The sequence below is a fragment of the Phyllobates terribilis genome, unplaced genomic scaffold (genome assembly GCF_046119375.1).
Source record: "Phyllobates terribilis strain yellow unplaced genomic scaffold, ASM4611937v1 Scaffold_2__4_contigs__length_985480577, whole genome shotgun sequence".
In the NCBI taxonomy this organism is placed as follows: Eukaryota; Metazoa; Chordata; class Amphibia; order Anura; family Dendrobatidae; genus Phyllobates; species Phyllobates terribilis.
Window position 1 is genome coordinate 74,928,976 of NW_027362762.1, and position 24,223 is coordinate 74,953,198.

The 24,223-nt window shown below is 41.9% G+C and overlaps 1 protein-coding gene across 4 annotated transcripts in view; it reads right to left on the reverse strand.

The window, feature by feature from the left end:
* Positions 1-24,223, reverse strand: part of YAP1 (Yes1 associated transcriptional regulator) — a 66,753-nt gene that overhangs the window by 15,459 nt on the left and 27,071 nt on the right. For 2 of the 4 annotated variants that reach the window (XM_073662130.1, XM_073662129.1), the window contains exons 3-4: positions 11,161-11,273; positions 7,137-7,238 (exon numbers count right to left, since the gene is read on the reverse strand). In XM_073662130.1, the coding sequence (XP_073518231.1) occupies positions 7,137-7,238; positions 11,161-11,273 (215 nt within the window). The remainder of the gene's footprint in view (positions 1-7,136; positions 7,239-11,160; positions 11,274-24,223) is intronic. The other 2 variants (XM_073662132.1, XM_073662131.1) reach the window with 1 other exon arrangement.

Genomic DNA, 24,223 nt, shown 5'->3' on the forward strand with positions numbered 1-24,223 from the left:
ACACAATCCTGGAGCTTTGATCCCCGTCACCATTTCAGCATCCATTTTATTTAATTTATTTATTTGTTTTACTCATTTATATAGCAGCATTTATTCCACAGTGCTTTACAGACCTTATGGACACTGTCCCCATTGGGACTCACAATCTAGATTCCCTATCAGTATGTCTTTGGAGTGTGGGAGGAAACCGGAGAACCCAGAGGAAACCCACGCAAACACGGGGAGAACATACAAACTCCTTGCAGATGTCGTCCTTGGTGGGATTTGAACCCAGGACCCCAGCGCTGCAAGGCTACAGTGCTAACCACCGAGTCACCGTGCTGCCCATTGATAAATAGCTATTTTATTAAATCAGACAATTACACATGCAGTCATACCAAATATGTTAATTATTATTAATTTTTTTTTTATAATTTCTTACCTTTTGCCTTTTACGTTTGGAAGGAAAGGGAGTGATTTTACATTCCCCCCCGCCCCCATTTTTAATTAGTCCCCATAGGGGATTTGAACCTACGTTCTTAATAGCTTATTCTATGCACTGCAATATAATTGTATTGCAGTTTATGGTGAAATAGGTGATCTCTTATGAAGCCCAGCCATAGGCTGGTCTTCGTAAAATATTTCACATGGCAGATATCGGTGCCTTCAGAATGCACCCCGAAATCATGTCACGGCCACCATCTTGAAGACTTAAATGCTGGTAGCGGCATTTAACAATTACGTCGGGTGCCAGTTATGTCGGCACCCACACTGCATGGAGTGAAGATGTACATTTTCACTAGTGCTGTGGCTGCTGATTGATATGGATTGTTACGCTTGGACAGAATGAGAATGCTGCAGCCGATCAGTGGCCACCGATTAGCTACAGTGCCCATGCGATGCCCCCATTGAAGGCTGGAGCCAAGAGTCCGGTAGGGGATACATCGAAAAGGATCAGATCAGTCAAATAATCGGCCCGAAAGGCGCGACAGTCCGAGCTAACAGACATTACAGCCTGCAGGACTTTTACTGTGTGATATAATTATAAGCCGCTCAGTGGTACAAAGCACAGGAGGGGTGCAGAAACTCTGTACAAAAAGTTACGAGAAAATAAGTTTCCTGGAAAACTCCGCTGCCTTCTGCTCAGAACATAGAGTCTTCAAACGTGTTAAAAAGTAAATAAGCCAATTTCATATTATTTTAAAGCCGGGGTTTAGACTGTTTCCTGTCAGATTCCCATACCCCTGCAAATCTGGAAAGCATTTGATTGGCATATGAAGCCGTACCCAGGCAGCTTAGACCTCACAGGCAGACAAACAAAAAAAACGCTTTGTTCTGGTAAAGAGGGGAAATCAGGATATGGGGGTGGGAGGGGGCGGATTACATTTTCTTGAGCAAAAATGTACAAAAATAAGAGACAACCCCCTAATTAAAGCATCCACCTCATGGCAAACATTCTGCACCTAGACAAAAGAGTGGAGGGAGGAGAGGGGCACAAGTGATAATTAATGCTTACAGTATAGCAAACAGTAATTAAGATCACAAGATAATGAGATGTTAGCAGAAGGGCTGCAGGGAACCCACACAGGAGGCAACCAAGGTTCCTCTAAAATCTCCCCAAAATGGAAATAGGCCACAAATATGGCAAAGGATGGAAAGTGAAGAACTGGGAAATAGGTTACACAAGAATCTCTACCGACACCCTATATGAATATATTTCGCTAATGACACCCACTAGGCTGCACAAAAAGCATGAAATGCAAAATTATGAAAGCCATTTTGAACCTCAGTCATATGTTAAAAGGGATGCTTCCATCTCAAGGGTTTATACTGGTAGATGTGGGACAATCACCTGTTGGCAACTCATGTTTGGGAATTCCCACATTCTTTAAACACCAAGACATGGTCTCATCACAACAGTCCATAATACCCCTCTCATACACTTTAGATAGCTCTCAGCAAAACTATGGATTGGCCGATTGTTTGGGCGTCAGCCATCTCTCCCATACATGGGAGCGCTCGCAATGCAGACATCTCTGGTGGTGGCTTAGCTCAGTGAGAACATCATGATTTGCCATCCAAAAATTTGGACATAATTGAGCCCAAACTCCCCTGACATCATCTGCCTGGCGGCCCCATATTCTATAGACTGTCGGCCAAACCAGTCTATATCAGCAGTCGGCTGACGTTAGTCTACTGTGTATGGGAGGTTTAGGAGACCAGCCCTGTCAGAATTTTCTGCCTTTTTGACAACAGAGCTCCAGGAAGGAACCAGAACCACCTTAATGACCGATATGCGATAGATCCATTTAAGAAAGAAACGACAACACTATTGCAAACAGAGCCTTACAGAAAGAGCCAGAGGTTTAAAGGGGTTCTCCAGGTATGGGGTTCAGTTCTGCAGTCATTTTATGTTACTGCAGACTTGTGAATCCTCACAGCGTGCAGTCAGGTTTCTCAAGTGCTCGCGATCATGTGACTGTAGGTGTGATATTTCCATACTTCTGGCCACACCCCAACTAGAGGTGTCCAAGTGTATGCAAATCGCACACTTGTGGTCACGCGTCCGCCCAATCCTGGTGCCTGAGAATCATGACAGTACGTAGTTTGAGTGCTGTGAGGATTCAAAAGTTTTCAGTCCCATTGGGGGACTGCAGACTTGAACCCCAAGCATTGACAACCCCTTGGATATAGGAATACTCCTTTATGAACAACCACTATTCCCTCTGTGTGACAACTAGAAGGGCAAATCATGAAAGGGGCTGTCTCATACTGTATCTTCAGGATCCTCTTCTTCCCAGGTTCTAGTTGGCTTGAGGGCGGTGTGCTCCTGAGGATCGACTACTCAGACCAGCTGCATGGCTGCGTCACTAGCCCGAACTCTGGCTTAAATGGCTTTTAATATAGGGTACAAAGTCGGGACAGAGAAGGCTTTTCCTGGGAGCTGAACCCCATAGCATGGCCAATTGCTTTGTTGGTTCGATATAAAAGTGGTTTGTCCGTGATAAGACATCGGGTCTCATTTATCAAAACTATGATTGGTTGCTATGGGCAACAGAGCTCAATTTTCACGAATCTGCCCCAAAAGGTCTTATTTTTTTAATCATCTTTAAAGTGAAATTAGCTTTGAGATATTTCTGTTTTAATATGGCAGTCTCTTTTTTTTTTTTTTGCACGAGAGGACAGGAAGTGCAGCCATAAAAAAGGCTGTATAATTTGCACTTCCTGTTCTCACTTTTGCAAAAAATGGCCGCCATAGCTGAATATATGACAACATTCTGCGAGCGAATAAAAATAACTAGCTACAAAACTATGGCGGCTGGTGCTCTAGTGTCGGATTTTCTGATACATGGGAATATTGACTCTCTGACAGTCTTAAGACATTTTGATATTTTGCACTGATTTTGCTTAGATCTAGCATCACTATGCCAGAATACAAATCTGATCCAAACCCATTTTCAAGATGTCTTTACCATTTACCCCCATTCAGGTAAATAGACTGCAGGGCTGATACAGCAAGACTGTCTAAAGGATCAACCGGCCCATAGCAACCAATCACAGCACAGATTTCATTTTTCTTGAGCTGTTTAAAAAAATGGAAGCTGCGCTATGACTGGTTGCTAAAAAGTTTTGATAATAATGACGCTCATATTGTAAGGGATAAGTTGCCCAAAAGACTAATTAGCGGTATATTTTATTGTTTGACCAGTATATATTATGTATACTATATTTATATAAGAGTTGACCACTTAGTAGTCCAAGTTAATTGGCCTTCGGGCCGTGGTACTTAGCAAGGCCACCATGCTTTGGCAACACAAATGGTAGGGAGACTGTTGGTTTGAGGCAGCAATGTTGGCAAAGGCCTAGGAGGTCTTTAATGCTGACAGGGTAGTGTATGTTGTGATGTCCCACCTGTCAAAGCAGCTCATAAAAAGTGGTTTGGTGCCAAGGCGTGAGAGGATAGTCCGCATGTCGTGTGGACCTGTCTTTTGTTGGGGTGTTGGCTGTCTACTTCTTCAGAGATGGTTGGAGTGTGTAAATCGAAGGAGAAGTGATGGGCCGGGATAAGAGTCACCGGTCACCAGGGCACTTGGGAGATTTGTTGGGCAAGAGTTCAATTCTAAATATCACCATCGAGAGTGTCAGATTGGTTGACTACTGTGACGGATTATGGTACATTTAGATGAGTAAAATAATTAGTGAACGAGTGGTTGTACCCGATTATCGGCCTATGTAAATAAACCTGCAATAACCTGACGAACAAGCAAAACACTTACTTGTCAACGGATCTTATTGTTTTTGCTAGCTTAAAAAATTAAATACAGAGTTATTTGCAGCACATTGCCTGGAATAAAGAGGAGGCAATAAAATGATGCTGTACGAGGACAGAATGATCATATTAGGTATCCTTTTGCCCCACCGACCGGGTGTACCCAGGCTAGTAAACGAGCGCCAATGACAGGCCTAAATCAGCAAGTCTAAATTCACCTTTTGTCTAGCCACAGATGAGACTAGCTCACGGAAATGTGCGGGCTGCCACTAAAGTGGGGTGGCTGCGCAAGCCAGACTGAGAAAGTGTCAGTTCTGATGAGATGACCTGAGCTGTGAGTCACATTATCTCCAGAAGGACATCAGAAGCCCAAATCTCTCCTATCCAGATTACTGCAATGTATCAGATCAGTGTCTGTTTAGAATAGATTATGAACTAGAAAGAATATAATTTTATCCACCTCCCCGTAGTATGATGAATTTAACAATTTTTCATTTGACGGAACCAACAAGAGATCTTGAAAATAATGAGGAATTGACAATATTTTAGAAATTTGCTGAACTTTTTACCTTTGAAATAATTAAAGGAAACCTGTCATTTTATTCATGCTGTCCGAACCCTCAATTGCAGTCAGGTATTCATGTCATTCTCTGAAACGTATATAGAAAGATAGTCCAGTATGGCCCCTGGTTGGCTTCTCCCCGCACCACTCCAGGAGATGGACAGGTCTTCTTCTATGTACACAAATGGGAGAAACCTGTAAATCAACTGCAGCATGGCGAGAAGAAGCAGGACAGTGGCCACTTCGGACTAGTCATATTTTTCTCTATAGTCCCCAGTTGACTTTTCAAAATAGTTTTCTCTGAAAAGTAGCAACAATTCATAGAATTACAATCATATCTGGATGTAATCGAGGGTTCGGGCAGCACGAATATAATGGCAGGTCCCGTAATTTCAGGATCTCTTAGTTCTCCTTCACAAGAAGGCAGCTCAGGTTCCTGTAAGGCTGGTCGAAAACCCAAAGAAAACGGTAGATGAATATAACATGCTGTCTTTAAGGCCCTGATGTAGGAAATGTGATCTTAATATACATTTGAAATGTAGAGTACAAGACTTAACCCAAACCTATAGAGTAATGTCTGTCCTAACATGGCCTATAGATGCAGAAAGTCTCTCGACCACCCCCTTTTTCTCTCCATTTACTTGAGAAGAGTCAGGACGTCCCTATAAAGCTTAGGTAGTCGTCTTCCATCTAATGTGTATGGTTGGTCGCCCTATGAACTGGATAAGAAATTGCACCCAACAGACAGCTATATCTTCTCTGGTGACAGACAGACCATTACTGGTAAGACCAGTAGTGAGATCTTCTCTTCATTTGCTGTTTAAACACCATCGCCAAATGCCTTTCATATTTGGAGTGACTGAGACATTGGCATTCTGGAAGACAATCGCCCTTTTCATTCATAGCAGATGAGATTTCAAAACAGGATTAGACAAAAATCTGAGTTCAGTGCTTTGTAGAAGGTATAAACCATCTAGTAAACTGTACAATGACCGGCCTTACAGGAACCTACAGAACCTATATACTGATCTCTGCAGTCATCATACACAGAAGTCTATAGAATTTAGCAGAAAAAAAAAGTGGCATGCTCTATAGGATACCATATTATGGAGACTACCCCGGGAATATGTGAAATCGTTGTTTGCCAAATTAGTATAGGTCACTGAAAAGTGAAAAATAACATAAAATAAAAATAATAAATCTCTCCTGTTCAATCCTCAATCAATACTATGGTGTTCCTTGACTGTCTTTCTTTAGTTCCTTGCAGTGATGTCACGTACATCCAAGTGACCGCTGCAGCCAATCATTGGCCTAAGAGGTCTAGTGCTGTACATGCTAGTATTGCAACAGAAGCCAGTAACTGGACTGAGCAGTCACATGATGCCATTACTGCAGGGAAATTAAGACTCGCGTGGACCATTAGACTGTTGGTGCTGAAGTATCAGGGGATTGAGTAGTATGGAGTACTCTAAAAGTTCATAAAAGCCTAGGCACCAAAACAGCAGGTAAAGTTTTTCTTAATCTCAGACAATCCCTACTAGGTGAAAAAAATCATCGTAAACGGTAAGGCTTTGTTCATATTAGCAAACATCCCCGGTGGTCAAAAGTAGCAAAATGGTAATGTCAATATCCCTGGTGGTCTAGGGAAGTTATTCTCTCTACTGATCATCTCTAGTCCTCAGGAACCACCCAACAGGATTCCTTCAATGATTTCTTGCAAAGAGGATATAATTTGGGATAGTGCATCAGTTATCACCACAGGTGTCCCCTCTATTCGAAATCTTTAAAACCTGACCTGTTAAGAGTATATTTTAGGATCACAGTTGAGGAGTTTAGGTATATGATTTAATGTCGCCATGACTTCCAGTCTAGGGCGGTGATGTGAGCATCCCTGGTGGTCTAGGGAAGAGTGTACTCACTTCCCTGCATTAATCAAAGTTTACAGGGCCAAGGTGGAGCAAGGGAGTCTCTCTATAGGCCCCCATTCACCATGGGAGGCCAAGAGTAAGTCATTTTGGCCTATGTCAGCCTGGTATTTGTCCATATACTGGTTAGTTAACTGTATATCAATGCGCTGCATTCTATGCCTTCTTACAAGGAGGGCCAAGGGAAAAATTAATATTCCGAGCAGTAATGAGGTCTTTTCATGGTTGGATCCTTCTACAATATTGGAGGAATATGCATGACAGTGGCCACAAATGCTACGTGAACTTAGCCCGATTCTGTCTGCAGATACAACGAGTGGACTTATGATGTGTTCTCCTAAAAATTTACGTGAACAACATTAAAATCGTTGAGGCATAAACTAATAGAAAAAGCTCTTACCGAAACGTGGGTCTAGCCATGATGTGGACTTGTTTTTATGATTTATGTAGTACGTTTCTCCTTCAGGAGTAAGGGCCTGCTCCCACCCGTCTGGAAGTGGACCTACAACAAAAATAATTGGAAAATAGATTTTTAAAGCTCAATCTTAATTCATTATTGCTTGTTCATGACTAGATTTAGATTCTCTAAGAGTTTAATGTGTTAAGGTCAATGTATCTGATGCCTTAATGGTCTAAAGCAGGGCTTCTCAAACTTTTTATATTTTTCTAGTGGAGCCTCACCATCAGTGGTGGAGGTCCACGCCAAAATTAAAAAGATCGTTTAAATTTACTTTCATATTTCTTCGCTCTTAAATTCTATATAGCATTAAAATTAGGAGAAAATAATTTAAAGGGAATACGTTGTCAGAAGATGGTCTATTGTTTAAATTATGTTTTTGTGTTACATGTATTTTTTACAATTTTTTTTCCATGTTATGATCTTGATAAAAAAAAAAAAAAAAGTAGTAATTGTAATTTTCACACTGGCAACTGGGGCTATTTTAGTCTCTACTTTTATACTGTCTGTACTATCTGGAAAAGTTTTCAGCAGGCTCATTATCATCAGAGGCAGGATTGTAATGAAAGGTAACACCACTATACACAGCTGATAACACAGGATCCACCAATCACAATAGTTGACCCTGATCCTCCTCCCTTCACAATGACCTTTTCACATGCTCATTAGACGCTTTGATGCCTAAGATAGTGTGGGGTCTTTTCATTGCTGCTAATGTACATGTGTTTCCCGGAACAACAGGAAATTAGAGTTTAAAAAAGCCCTAATGGCTACTATAAAATTTGCAAGGTTTCCAATTTTTATTTTTAATAAAAATTGTAATATAGGGGAAATAATAAAACAAAAAACAAGGGCAACATATAAAAAAAACAGCACACATTTAAAAAAAGGTATGTGCACACATTAAGTATTAGGTGCAGAAGTTTTCGCATCTCTTGGTAGGAAAAACGCTGCCTAAAATTGGTGCACATTTTTCCCCATTCATTAGTATGATTGAAATCTGCAGCAAAAACGCTGAAATTGACATGCTGCAGATTAAAATCAGCACCAATCTGCAAGTAGACTTCAGGATTCTCATTCACTTTGCTGGCATCAGGAAATCCCACAAGTTTTATGATAAATCTGATCATAAATAAAACACGACAAAAATTTTTTTTGTTTTTTTAACTAAGCTCTCTGGTCAAAGAAAAAAACTAGAATATGAAGACAGCTATAATGTGGCTGCTTTTTAGCTCCAAAATTACCATCTCAGGACCCCAACCCATCCCTGCACTTTTCGTGACCAAACTTAGATCCATATTGTGGTCTTAATTCAACGCTTATTTGACAAAGGGTTCAGGTACTAGGGTTGTAATATAGACACCAAAGGTGGGGTCCACTGAATGAGGCCTAATTCACACATCAAGCTCACAGATGGATTAGGACGAGGCCATGTCACAGTCTGGTTGGTAAAAATTCGAAAGTGACCGTCAAGTAGTCCATTCTTAGCATCCGGTCTGTCTCCGATTACTTTGGTGTAAACTTTAAGTCAGAATGTATACTGATCAGAGGGAGAAAAGAAGGCAACATTTTTCAAGGCTTACAAACGTACATATTTTGGCAAAAACTAAATCTACACTTCCAGACATGTGGTTCCATTCTAGCATTAATAGTAAGTGAACTGCAAGTTTTCGAAGATGATGTGGTGGAGAAAAAAAAAAAAGCTTAAGGATTTGAGCTGAGCTACTATAACAAGGGGCAATAGTTAGATGACTGTCAGAGCATCTAAGAAATGTCAGGTCTTGGCGTGTTTCGGGTATGCAGTGGTTAGTACCCATCAATAGTGGTCCATGGAAGGAGATTGGTAAAGTGGTGGGTGCTCAAAGCTTACTGATAGTCATGACACATGAAAGACTGCCTTGTCCAATCCTGCAGAAGACCTACCATAGTATACAACGCTGAAAAAGACTTCTGCTCAGTAAGATGGAAGGGTGTCAGGACACAGAGGGTCCCAGCTTGTAGTGTAGAGGGATGTATAACCGCAGACCTATCAGGCTGTCCATACTAACCGCTGTCCACCACCCAAAATGCCTGGAAAGGGCAACTGAGCATGACAACTGAAAAAAGATGGCCTGGTCCAATAAATCAAGGTTTTCACCTACCTATATCATGTGAACGGTCGGGTACATGAACATCATTTAACCTGGGAAAGAGGTGGCACCAACATACACTATAGGAAGAAGAGCCAGTGTGATGCTCTGGGAAATTTTTTGATGGCAAACCTTGAGTTGTGGAATTTATGTGGATGCAACATATACCAAAAAATTGCGTAGACCAAGTACCCCCCAACAACCCCCCCCCCCCATCATCATGGCCATGATATTCTTTAAGGGCACAGCCCTCTATCAGCAGGATAATGCCCCCACCACACTGCAAAAACTGTTTCAAGAATGTTCTAAGGAACAAGACAGATTAAAATGAGGACTTGTTCCAAAATCCCCCAAATCTCAAGCTGATTGAGCACATGTGGGACTTACTGGAAATAACAAGTACTATCCATAGAAGCCACAATTCACAACTTACAGAACTTTAAGGGTTTATGCATCTTGGAAAAATTTTGTAAAATTTTTCTCCAACGATCTAGAGCTGATGTACAGCACCAATACTCCTACAGACATCAAGGATCACATGGCTGAATGGCGATGCCAGTAGTATGGCGTGTGACCGCAGCGGCCACGTGTTGTCCACATGTAAATAAAAACCAAGAGTACTGCAAGAGGGCGCTAGATTGTGAGGTGAGAAAGTAATCCACAAGAAGGATCTACTGCTAACATCTTGGTGCCAGATACCACAGACCACCTTGAGAAGTCATTCGCGCTTCGTCGGGATTTAATGTTATGGCTGATCAGAATAAAATATAACACAATTAACACAATGTACAAATCTTAAAAACTAGACACCCTTGTGACTAGACAATGGAGACATTTAAAAAGGGACTTATCTCGGAGTTCAACTGCCTAAATAAACCAGGTGCAGCGTGAGTCAGACATTGGCGGCATTACTGCAGTCGAAACTAAAGCAGGACCCTCGCAGCTTCTTCAGGCTTTGCTCCCCTAGATGGATGGGTCTTTCCCGATACACCCACATATAGGGAAAGACCTGTCAGTTCAGGAGAAAGGGGAGGACAGAAGCTGCAGGGGACTGTCCTCCGAGATGAAAGGTCCCTGGCCGGAATTTTCAAAGTATGTTTTGTCTAAAAAGCTGCAGCATTTCTGGGTAAAACATACACAGCCAGTCTATGATCAACGCTGATCCGTAGTTCCCTTTCAATACATTACATGCTTCTAAATACAATTTCCAGGAATCTCAGAAATAAAGGCAAATAATTGCGCAAGCAGGAGAGACGCGTACAGGAGGATGTATGGCAGTCAGAGCAGCTCTGTAATAGGGATTGTAGGCGCTCCATGTCCTGCCCTTTGGTGCCTTGTACAACTCTTCTCCCAATCAATCAATGCTTGGTAGCTCCATAATACTGGATCAAATAGAACATGCCACAAAACAATAGTACCCCAGTATGTCTACATATAGAATCTGAGTCCTGCAGAGGTAGAGGTTTGTAAGGACTATAAAAAACACCCCAAAAAACAGCCAGCCTTCCGATCCAACCGATACCTCACCAATGGCTTTTTTTTTTTTAACAAAATGGAATAAAAAGGTTGTCATGGCCCTGCGCCAATGCACCATCAATAAAAAGCTTTGTGAAACTGATCCAGTTCCAACTTTCATCAGTACAAGATAACTCCAACTAAACTTGCTTTTAATGTCTTAGGGTTCAGCAGAAAACGGAAGGACAATCTAACAACCAAGACAAACAAACGGCAATCAATTTTACCCAGAACTATACTAATTGACTCAACAAATGCCGAGCGGATTGGTCGCATTACAAGGAATAATTCAAACAATAAAACACGGACAAATTGTAGCATACCTGTTGGGTTCATGAGGTTCTGCTGCACCGGAGGACTGGTCGGAGCAGTAACATTCATCTGAGAAAGCATAGCCTTCCTTGGATCAAGCCATGTGGTAGTTTGTTCAATATGGCTGCAAGGAAAAACAATCGGAATGTGAAAAAAAAAAGAAAAAAAAAAAATACGAAGAAATCACTCAACAATCACGAGAAGACATCTGCATGCTTTATTCTATGCAAATATTGAAATATTATTGATTTTTTAAAAACTTGTTTTCACCTTAAAAACATTTCTTCAGATCCTTTTTCTGCTTTATTACAAATGCCGGAAACAGCTATATATTCCAACAAAGCACAGCTAGTACCGGGGTGTGACAATCCAAAACAGAAGGAATGCAGAGTTTCTCAGGGAAGATGCAGTAGTTTTCCTCCCTTTCCTTATTGAAAACCCCTCCAAAAATGGAGCATGCATGACTATAAGGAGGATGGGAAGACACTTGCTCATCCAACACCTATTAAACATGTACGGGCATTATAAATTGTCCATTTTCTTTTTCTCTAGATTTCTTCCAATCGATATGGTCTAAAGCAGTGCTTCTCAAACTAGGAGGCTAGCCTCACCATTGAAGCTCATCTGGGGAATCAGCATTCACACTAAGTCTCTAGTTTAGAAAAATAATTAACTCATTGAGCAGTATTTTACATTTTTGCATAACTTTTCACTACTAGTGGTGAGGCCCTGGTACCATCTTGGTCTATCAGGTGAAGCCAAATAGGATGAAAAGACCTAGTCTACAAAACCCAGTTGGAGAACCACTGCTAAAGAAAAAAAACATAGATGATAGGTAGCCATGCACATTACATAGAAGTAGACTGATGGTTGAAAAACCATTGAAAAAAAAGATCTTCTGATGATCAATGGTTACGCTGATGCACCCATCAGAGGAGAGGAGACTTAATAGCTGTCTACAAATATCTCAAGGGCTGTCACATTGTAGAAGGATCATCTTTATTCTCATTTACACAAGGAAAGACTAGAAGCAATGGGATGAAACTGAGAGGGAGAAGACACAGATTAGATATTAGAAAAAACTTTTTGACAGTTAGGGTGATCAATGAGTGGAACAGGCGGCCACGAGAGGTGGCGAGTTCTCCCTCAATGGACGTCTTCAAACAGAGGCTGGACAGACATCTGTCTAAGATGATTTAGTGAATCCAGCTTTGATCAGGGGGTTGGACCAGATGACCCAGGAGGTCCCCTCCAACTCTACCATTCTATGATTCTATGATTTTAGCCATTACAACTATTCAAATTGCCCAAAACATGTTCAATGACACATGGCAATGATCCTTTTGGGAAATTGAGGAGAACACTCTTTTAGAAAAGATCTTTTGTGGGCTATCTGGGGGGGGGGGGGATAAAAATTTAAGCATGGCGGACTTTTTTTTCCAGATAATGACTGTGTTGGGTTGTTAAATTTGATTAAATAAATGTTGGTTTTGGTTCAAAATGTCTTCTATGATCATCCTCAGATTAACATGCATGGTCACCACCATGCTACGCTGACATGTCTCGTCAGACAATAGTTTGCCACTTTGCAAATTGGTGTTAAGATTCTTAGACGTTAAAAACTGCTTACTTATCCAAATAGGCTTGAAAGACATTTTTCTTGTGTCGTCACATTTTACAATTCCATCAGCACAAGATTATAAACATTGAGAGAAACTAGATTCCGTTATGTATCCAGTACCAGTCTGTACCACTTCCCAGTGGGGAGGGGGGAATAAGACCACCTGTTAAAGTGCACAAACTGCACTGTACACCTTGTCAAAGGGGTTGCATAGGATTTAAAAAAATATGTATATTTTGCCATCCCCCTCCCCACCCAATAAGCAGGACCATGGATTTATGGGTGGTGTGTGGTATTGCAGCTTCATTTATTTTCATGGAGATGTAATATCAGACACAGTCCAAGGACAAGAGTGATGCCATCCTGGGAACAAAATCCATGATAAACCCCCCCCCCCCCCAAAAAACACAACACATAGAATATTGAGGGGTTGTGTAACACCCCTCTTCCTTGACAAATTGCTGCTGCATGCGGGAAAGGATAGTTGCAGAGGCAATCATCCAATGCGCAGCAAGAAGCATGTCCCAATAATTAGAAGAGGACATACAACTTGTGTGGTGCACATGTTCTATCAAAGATGATATGCCGCCATATATAGTATAATGCTAAAATGTGCCGAAACCACTACAATACTCAAATCCAAGTCAACACAGGGCTAGATTACTACTACATTCCGCTCACAGTGGTGTCCATGGCCATGTGCTATTCAGGGAACTACAGCATAGCCCCATTTATTTGTGCTGTAGTACCCACCACATTGGTTGACCATGAGCGCTACCATGGAGGGGAAGTCCCTAAGACTCTTGCTCCAGTTCTTCTCAGGACAGACTGGCGGGAGACCCATCAGAAGGAACCTCATCTGATCGAAAGGCTAGAACCTTAAATATTGGGAATACTCATTTAATGTCTTAACTCCAAAATGCAAATAATTCAGGGTTATTCCACATTAGGTTATCGATGGTGTTCTTCGAATTGCCATTAAACCTTCTCCATTACACTTTATCATGGTTCCCAAATGAAAAAACTAGGGAAGAAAGTCAGTTCTTCAGCAACCCTTCACAAGCAAGAATGGAAGGAGTATAAACAAAGAATATATACTTTTATATGCAATCAATGAGTATACGGACAGTAGTGATGACCCCTTCCCCCTTCTTTGCCTTCTTCATTTTGCTTTTATAACTTACCCTCCTAAGGTTAAGAAAACATTGCAGGCAATTACAAAATTCTGATTTCACTGGAAATGACATCAAGTAACACAGGCGTGTAAGCAAATGGAGGCGTGAGTCATAAAGACCATGTCAACTCAAACAGCCTCCTTGTCAGAGAAGAGCAAGGCATCTATACTTGAAGGTACACTAAAAACTAAGCAATATTTGCTTAATAAATAAAGGCTTGCTTATCCTTGTCATCACTTGTGGGACAAAGCTGCAGTGTGAAGATGTAGAACGAAACATATGGACTAAAGACGACCCATAGAAGACGCTCAGTGTGCTCACAAACCACCATTTCTGACCACGAGATCTTCAGGATTAGAGACCTTAACACTTGAAATTCCTTCTCCCAAGCTCCAAACTGGAGTCTTCTGACAGAACCCATTCAACCTGGCACTGGACATGTTGTCTTGAGGTGTACCACCCCTGGGCATTTCAGTTTTTTCCTACTAATATCTGGTGATGGCTCTCAGATTTCATCCATGCATGTGCAGCTGCACCTCCAGCAAAGAGGTGACGTGTCCCCCTGTGAAAGTTGTCATGTATCGACAAATCATCATTTAAGGCAAAGTAGAGGACCAGAAATGTGTGGTCATAGGGGAGTAAAAGCATAAAGGGTTTTTCCTCCCTTTAATTTTAGAAATTTGATTGCTTTTCATAGGGAAAAATTTGCTAAATTTACACAATTTGGTACAAAATTGTCCTGCAGACTTCATTGTCACTTTTTGCAAAAATTTCGACAGCAAATCGGCAACATGTGGCCATATCTTTAGGCTATGTTCACATGCAGCATTTTTTTTTTTTGCAGCCTTTTTATGCAAATTAAAAGCCGCTTTTTACAATAGCAACAAAAGGTACGAGATTTCAGAAATCTCATGCACAAGCTTATTTTCTTTTCCTGTCAAATTTTTTACCATTTTGCAAAAAAAGGTTTTTGTGCTGTTTTTTTTTTTTAGCGAACAAAGCTAACTTTATTAAACGTGTACTGTAAACAAAACACATGTAATCTACATCCAAAAGAAAAGCTCCACAAAAATGTGACAAAAATGCTGCAAAACAGGAGTTTTGAACGTAGCATTTTTTACAGAGCAGGTTCTGGTTTTGGAAAAAAAAAAAACGCTGCATGTCAACATAGACTTAGGATTCTTTCCATAAGCAAGCAAGGATCTCAAGCAGAATCTTCTGATGTGGATTTTGGAGAAAATTTTTCTCCAAAATCCACTTAGAAAACAAAAAAAACGCTTCACATACTCTTTGAATAAGCTTCCTGTTTTCACGTGGAAAAAAAAGCAACTTGTCCATTCTTGAGGAGTGTATGCTAAGAAAAATGACTCTAAATTTGACTACTGAATAAAATGAAGCAGGAAAAAGCACCAGTCAAAAAAAAAAAAAATAAAATATGCCAAAAACACACCAGGAACGCTTTTTTCCTGTGTCAATTTTTCTGCCAGAAAAATCCATATAAAAAAACAAAACCCTGTGTGAATAAACCCTCAACTCTTGAAGGTTTACCCTCACCCCTGATCCACCAGTACAAACAGGACACAAATTAACCTCCCTATGCCCATACCATTTATGTAACATTTCCCCAAAGTTATTCATTTATAAAGTGTGGCCTCCGATTTTCATAGGAAGCCAATTAATCCAGAGTTTAGGATGAAACAAGAGAACCAGAGAAATTCCTTGTAAACATTGGGATCCATGGAAACTCCAAGCAGATGTTGACTGTTGGTTTTTCGAAAACCAGAACCCCAGGGCCTCAAGACAGAAACCAATGAGTGTAGGAAAGACATTACAACATTTTCTTTTGCCCCCCCACGTATATAAATTGTTTATACGGCCCTAACAATCTGCGTCAGAACGATTACGAGAACCTGGACTGAGCGGCCCAGTCGAAGGGGAAAGAAAAGCAGACTTGGGGAATCCCACATGTTGCTGGTCATTCCGACACTCACTTACAGAGCATTTCCCCAGAGGCACTGACTCAGCAATTGCTTACATAAAGCCAGCCATTTGCTCCTTGTTGCTTTCTTTTCTGCTTTGTTGAACAAAGGCCTCGCCGACCTCCCCGCTGCTATTAGAGCACAAGAGGAACAGCTCTCCTTTTGAGAGGCCCCCTGTGAAGGTCATATAGACCAACTCCAAAGCCTCGATGCCTGACTTTCTCGTGACGCCAGTGTATGGATTCCCTGCAGTTTTACAGAACTCCCACTACACTTTCCTGCCAATAGTGGGGCTGGTCATGGAAACAGACAAAAGACCCTTTAGGAAAAGGGGTGGGAAAAACTGGGATGAGATAATCTGCTCTCCACACACAAGGGGTGACAAGTGCTCATCTCACAGACCACAATTAGCCCTGCAGTTGTACATTTATTGGGAGGACACATCATACCGGGCAATGCCTATAAAGTTCACCTAATTAAAGGGACAATTAAAACACATTACAGCAGTGTCATTGAGCTCCCTCAAATTACCTTAAAGAGGTTTCCTTCTTTCAGAAAACTTGAGTATACTTGAGTATTATTCACCCTAGCCAGGTCCAGAGCAAGAGTCTCCGCTGCTGCCCCAGTCTCTCGTTTGTCTGCAGTGCTGACATCATGTCATTACTCTTCCATCCCTGGTCCAGAGCGGAGACTCCACCGCTGCTCCGGTCTCATTTGACATCACATCATTGCTCTGGATTTGGGAAGGAAGAGTAGGGTCTCCACCACTGCCCCAGTTACGTTGGTCTGCAGTGCTGACATCACGTCAACAGCACAACAGCCCATCAATGTGCTCAGTGGCTCCAAGCAGCTTGTGCCATCTACACAGGAAATCCCGCTGAGCTCACCGATTGACTGCAGTGCCGTCAATGAGACATCAGCGCTGCGTACAAACAACAGAGACCGGCACGGCGGCAGAGATTCTGTGCTGAACTCCCTGAAGGGCAAGAAATACCCGGCCTGTTTTTTTTTTATGAAGTTTATACCCAAAGGTTTTCAGAATGGGGACAACTCTTTTTAAAGAAGCACTCTCACAAAAAAACTTTTAATCGCCAAATCCCCTCTAAATGAGTCGGTAATGTAGTGTTGGGGCATTTAAGTGCTTAACCACTGCCATCTTCCTGGGACCGTTCCTGTTCTGGATCACATAGCAGTAAATGTGTGGAACGGAAGTCGCTTTCACACGAAGTCCAGGGAGCTTTGCTCTGAGGCTCCATAAGTTCACATTGGGGAAGTAGCACAGCCGTCTCTAAGCGAGTAAGATAAGGAACGGTCACGTGGGCCTGAAGGGGACCGGACCAACCCGGGGTAGATGGCGACTGGCAAGTATTTTAATGCTACAACTCCACTTGACAGCCATTTATAAGGGATTAGGGGATAGGTGTTTTGCTGGGAATGCTTCTTTAAGTGAACTTTGAATCAGTTTAGCATGTAAGGGTCGGACTACAGCAACTGCAGATTTTGCTGAGGACTTCCTTGCGGAAATGTGGTAAAATTCACCCTCTGTATTGCAAGAGTGAAATCCGCATTATAAATCGACATGCTCCAGATAATATATCTGTAGCACTGGTCGATTTAGGCGGAAGATTTTTCTCCGCATCGTTTGGATGGGGATTTCCTAAAATCCCACCCACAATGCTGGCGCTGCAATAAGCAGCAGAGGTTCCGCCTGTGTGTATATTGCCATGGCACATACGCCAAAAGTCATTTTTTTCCCCTATATCAAGCACGGCATATGCACAAAATAGTACAGTGGCAAACGGATTGATAGGGGACCAACTGTTGTGACTCCTACAATCCCCAAAAGAGAGGATGACATCTCCTTTAGTTATTCCTGTGCGCAGTGTCACTCACTGCGATATGGTTTCAGTGGCTGTGAAGGCAGATATATTTATTGAGGTCTACTGAAATAAGGGACCCTACTGGGACACCTGACAATCAGCCGTAGTGTGTGTTTGAGGGTGCTTTCACACTGCGTTCAGGCACCCGTTCAGTGGCTCCTTCAGGGCTTCTGTCCAAACCCCCCGCAAAATGGGATTTGGGCATATGTGCCGATGGGCCATAGACTAATAGTGAAGACAGAGAGAGTCAAGGTGAGCTGTCATGCATCATTTCCGGGCGTATCTGCCTACTCTTAGTGGTCACTCAGACGCAGTCTACTACGCCTGGGCTCTCCGCCTCCAGTAGACGTACACATCCAAAAATGATGCACAGCAGAGCACACATTAGCTATGTCAGCACATGGCCCTGTCGGTGCACACGCCCGAATCCCGTTTTTGCGGGGGGTTCGGACACAAACCCCGATGGAGCCGCTGAACGCAGTGTGGAAGCACCCTAACCCAACACAAAATGTTCAATTCCCCTGCAGTGCCTCCACAGGATAAATTAAGCATTACATGATGCACGTAGAAAACTAAGGGCTGCCTGTGTAGTGTTTGGGTCCTCCAGACCAAAACAATCTTTGTTACTGAGCTATATTGGCTGATAAAATAAGTGGTCCCGCTACTTTAACAGAACCCCCAATTATTTGAAAACAAGACAACCCGCTTTGAAAGTGCATTACAGTAAAATAAATAATGCATATTCGATTCTTAAAAAGAATCGGTCATCAGTTTTTGCCACCTAAACTGACAGCAGCATCATGTAAATATAGAGACCCTGATTCCAGCGATGTGTCATTTACTGGGCTGCTTGATGTAGTTATTGTAAAATCACAGTTTGATCAGGAAGAGATCATCATCAGAGGGCTAGTAAACCTGCTGCCAGGTAGTCAAGCATAATCATGAGCTCTGTATAACCCCGCCCATAACACTGATTGGCAGCTTTCTGCCTATGCACAGTGTACACAGAAAGCCATCAATCAGTGGTGTGGGCGGGATTATACAGAGCTCAGCATTCAGAGAACTGCTAGATCTGTGGCAGAGAAAACAGTGATTTTATCAAAATGACAGCAAGCAGCCCAGTAAGTGACATCACTGGAATCAGGTCTCTGCCCCTACATCATGCTTCTCTCAGATGGGGGAACAAAATCCTGGTGACCGATTCCCTTTAATTGTAGCATTGTCCTGTTAACACACAGCGTATATTGTAATTCCTTCTATAACGAGACGTGCTGACATCAGTATCAGTCACGGTTTCTTATGCAGGTTTAATTACTCCTTTACTGAGAAACTATAACCAGGTAATCACTTTACTTTCTTTGAAACGGTTCCAAACAAATTAACAGTGAGGTGGACTAGGGGGTTACTCACTTCTAGATCAGTAACCCCAACGTCTCCGTTAACAGACGGCAAGCAGGGAACAGAGAACTCGCAGAGAAAATCCACTGTTTCTCTCCATTTGGTTGAGGGATCAATGGTCGGGAGCTCACTTGGTGGCCACTGACTATACGGGACAGCACGAGCAGGAATCCACTTGCTGTATTTTATCGATTGGCCTCGTTTACTAGCATTTACCTGTTGCAAATATTGTGAAGGTTTCATGCAAGCAACTGTTAGTGATATCACACGTTTCGCCCCTCCTCTCATACAGTGGACATAATTAGATATGATTTTTAGGAGATTAGCAACAAGCAAGTCAATTCTCATTGCACTTGAGCCTTGCAGCGTTGGGTCCTGGGTTCGAATCCCACCAAGGACAACATCAGCAAGGAGTTTGTATGGGTTTCCTGCGGGGTCTCCGGTTTCCTCCCATACTCCAAAGACATACTGATAGGGAATGTAGATTGTGAGTCCCAATGGGGACAGTGATGATGATGCCTGGACAGAGCATATAAGTGAGTAAAATAAATATATTTGTCCAAGCACTGGGCAGGTTTACAGTAGAAAAAAAAACAAAAACAGTTCATCAGCTCATCGGTGTAGATGAAATATGGAAGCAGGGCGCGGTGCATGAGGGCATCAGGGTGGCTCCTGAGCTAAAACCATGGAAGATATAGTGGAAAAATCCAGCAACCACAAACAAATATTTTTTTATATATAAAAACATCAATTTATTTTGGATATGGCTATAAACAAAAAATTAAAATAATATAAAATCGCATGGTGGACACCGGGTCTACGAGTTTCAAGCCTTACAGGCTTTTAGCCTTGACCAAGACTAAATGTGATGTTTTCTATCATATTCTCCCAATATGAGGTTTAATACATTGAGTTTATTACATATCCTCTGAGTTGGTCTTGAGGAAACGCTTTTTGGTTTTCATATCATTGATTCAGGTGCTATAGAAATTGAACTATTTTTGGTGGAATTTTATAGGTTAATATACTCCTGACATCAATGCTCATGCGACACTCCCCACCCAACCCACATGGAGAACTGAGCGGGAGGAAGTAATGAGTTGAGGAGTGGTGCAAGTCCATGAGAAGAGTCAATTTTTTTTATTTTTAGCTCTCCCTTCTTCCCACCAGTAGTGGACAACCCCTGTTTGGTCACAGTATTAGTAGTATATGACCTATCCAATTCATAGGAGCTGTTCTGCAGTACCCAGCAGCAGCCGCTACACAATAAATGGAGCTGAGCTTTGCAGCTCCATTCAAAGAGTTTACAGCCAGTGGACGGAGCAAATAAGAGCGGATTGGTGTTGGACCCCTGCCAATCTCACATTGATGACCCTTCTTGAGAATTGGTTATCAATATGCAGTGACAAAACCATTTTAAGTTTCTCCATACATAGACGCTAGCAAAGAAGACCAGACTTATTTATTGCAAAAAAGTAAATGCCCCTCAATTACTGAGGCCGAAGCCCTGTAAAGCAGTCAAGTCAAACATGGTATTATTTTCTCATGAAGTACGTACACACCAGAGTACCTGGCAGGTCCAATGCAGTTTAGCTCTATTGAAGATTTCACTTCCACGTACTCTAGTATGAAGATGATCTTGGTTTACTTATATACTGGTTTTACTGACCACTTACTATACATATCCCACCAACATAGATTTGGCAGTCTGCACTATCCGCCCAATAGTCTACCCATCTACAACCCTTGACAAGTTCTTCAAGATGGGCAAAAATTACTTAACTACATTTTCCATGAGATGATTCTTTACTAGTCTTCTGGTCATTCATGGTAGAGAGGCCTGTAGATATGTATGGGTGGCTCAATGGAAACTGGTAAAAAAAACTGCTTATATCCATTGGGTCCATCTTCTGTCATTAAAGGACTATGGGACCCACCATGGGAAGATGTTTTGAGCTGCCTTGATGTAGTCAAGTTGAACCAGACATGATATCTACCTGGCTACTATGAGGGACCTTGAACACAAATGTTATAGGGCACTTAAAATAATTGGGAGTACATCACTATAAACAGTTTGAGGAACCAAGAGGCCAAAAGGTGCACCTTCTACCCAACTTTTGGGTTGCTTTTCTTTTTGCCAGGCTATACGTTATATTGATCAACCAATTCACCCTAATAAACATTTGGTCTTTTTCCTCAAATTACAGTAATAACCAAATTTAAAGTACTGTAATGATTTCAGAAACCGGAGCCTTAAACTTGCAGCATTTCCTAAAAACAACAATTAATCCACGTGACATTGAAATGCAAGAACAGCACGGCCGGGAGTGACATTCATTGAAAACAGGTTGGCAGATAGGATTTATGTCCCATTGACAAATCCCACGTTATTGTGCGGGGGATATTTACAGTGTCACATGTGATGGGGTACTCAAGTTTGTAAAACTCTCCATGCTTAATTGACTCCACACATCATGCTGTATTGTCCTTTTTAATCCTAGAAAAGGCTGATGTCCTAAGAATCACAAAACCAAAGCAAGTGGTACTATTGCTAGCGATGTAAACACATAGCCATGCCACCGTCATGGGAGAGAAACCAGGGGTGTGGCGAAAAAAAAACCCACATGGATGTATCCTACTGGCTTTCCTTTTCATGAGGATCATTCCACTATAACAACATTAAATGAAGGACCACAAAAACCATATATTTGGGAAACGTTTGTAGACACTACAGTTTACGCAAGTTACTCCTGAAAGGGGTTTCCCACCAAATGGTTGATAAACATACGATCGCTGGAGACCAATTTGTGAGCACCATCACGAATTCAAGGATCCCAATGTCCCCTGTGTGGGAAACAAGTCATTTATTGTAATAGTCTGACAGTGAATATTACAGCTGGCAGCCACACGCGTATTAGCCCTAAATAGTTGTTGGGTTTATCCTCATGCGCATATGCAGTAGCCAAGGCTGAAAATCCACGTAAAAAAGAAGTGTCATGTTCCATCAGAAGCTATATGGTTCAAGGTATGGTCCCCTACAAGCATCACCAATAGTGGAAAAGATCTCCGCCACTGAGCTTGTAACTGTAGCTCAAGGAGGTTTCATTCTAGATAGGTGGTTTCAGGATCTGAAGGCACTGAGCTTTCTGCCCTGATGGTGGTCACACACAGACAATAGTCGATCGACCCAGCTGAGCAAGTTGGGTCTGGCCAATCATTTAACTTACTGGTGGTGCCCCAAACGTATCCGGATGGCATGAAAAAGAAGGACCAGACTTGATGGTTTTCAATATGCCGGATCATTTGTTCTCAAAGGAGATAAGCTCCTGCCGGAGGTCGTTGGTAGTAGCTTATTTTCCTCTTCCCCATTGAGAATACAAGAAAGCTCGGCTTAGTTCAAGAGGGCTGTAGTAAGCTTGGAAGTTTTTCCCGATAGCTGAAGGTTGAACCACTGGAACCCCAACCAATCCCAAGAACGGGACTCTGATGAGCCTTGTTTGAATGGAGGAGAATTCAAGCACGCATTGGCTGTTTTTTGACACTTCAATTTAAAAATGAAGGGCGCATAGGTGCGCTTTCTTGACCTCTGCTCTATTAAGACAGGGCTCTTCAGTGCCCCATTTTAGGGAGTGGATCAGGAAGTTATTCCTTAACCCATGGGATAACTACCAAACTTTGTTTAACTCCTTTTAAGTGTCCATGTACATAGTTGAGGGTAGTGAGGAAAAAGAATTTGGTGACAGCTGACTGACCATCTTGAGACTTCTAGCCTAACATCCTAACTCCATAAAATGACACACCTAGGATCAAGAGGGAAAAAAGGATATTCATAATCACATCATAAGAATAAAGACAAATATCACAGTTACTCATGGTGTACAGGTCATATATAGTTGTATGAGCAAAAGGTATAAAACTCATTCTACATGACAAGACTTAAAAAAAACAAAAAACAAGACTTTTCCTCTTTGGACCTTACAATCCAATATGGTCCCATAAAATGCAGATTTTATCAGAGTGGTATGATATCCAGAATTATATCGGTCCATCATTATGGTGGGTGAGTGGTTGGGTTTCTGAAGGTTTTTTTCTCTTCTTGTGAGGGGGTACCGAAAAACACAATGGACAATCGTTCGAGGATTTGCATTTTTTTTACTTTTGTTTAAATGCTCTTGACTGACGGACCCCATATCTACGAATTCCTGAGAAAGCAAACCCTGCATTTCTTCCTTGCTTAAAAATGATCCGCCTGTAGCGCAAGAAGCTCCGATCAAGGATCATTTCAGCAAAACAAGTAACTATGGCTCCATCAACACCACATTATCAAACTAGATTAAAAGCTCACCTCTCTGACCCTCCAAGGGCTTAATCTTCCCTTTGATGGAAACAGGAGGGCTATTACTGTTTACCATTTATTGTGCGCACAAATGGCCCGAAGGAAACTTTTTTTTTAAACTTTTTGGAACAAAAGGGAAGTTAGGAGTGGAGTGGATGAGGAGGTCAGCTGTCCTACAGAATTGAGCCAAAACACCTAATTGATACTGGAGAATAGCTGCAACATAAAAACCTAATAGATACTAACATCTGGAGATACACTGATGTAAACCTGAAGAACACAGTTGCCTAAATGAGGCAAACATAGATTCAAGCTCAGCAGCCAGGTTGTGTAAGCCAAAATGTCCAAATCACCCTTGGTGGATCTGACAAACTAGAGATTTTTTAGAAGCTTTATTTATTATTGGATCTAAGTGGGGGGGAAAGGAAATGTGCGTCTTTAGAGTTTGGTGGTCCTTAAGATCAATAGTATTGGCCATATTGAATGTGTATGGCCACTTTTCGGGTTCTTAAAGCACTAATATTCTTCTCTAGGTCATTAGGCTCCAAGCGTGTTGAAACCTCGTCTGGTCCATCCTATGCTATACTAGCTTTATAGTAGCTTTCTTCCCTTTAGTAGTGCCTCTCAATGAACAGCAGAGATCAGAGCAGCATCCTTGAAGGCTGCATGGTGTCTCCATGGATAG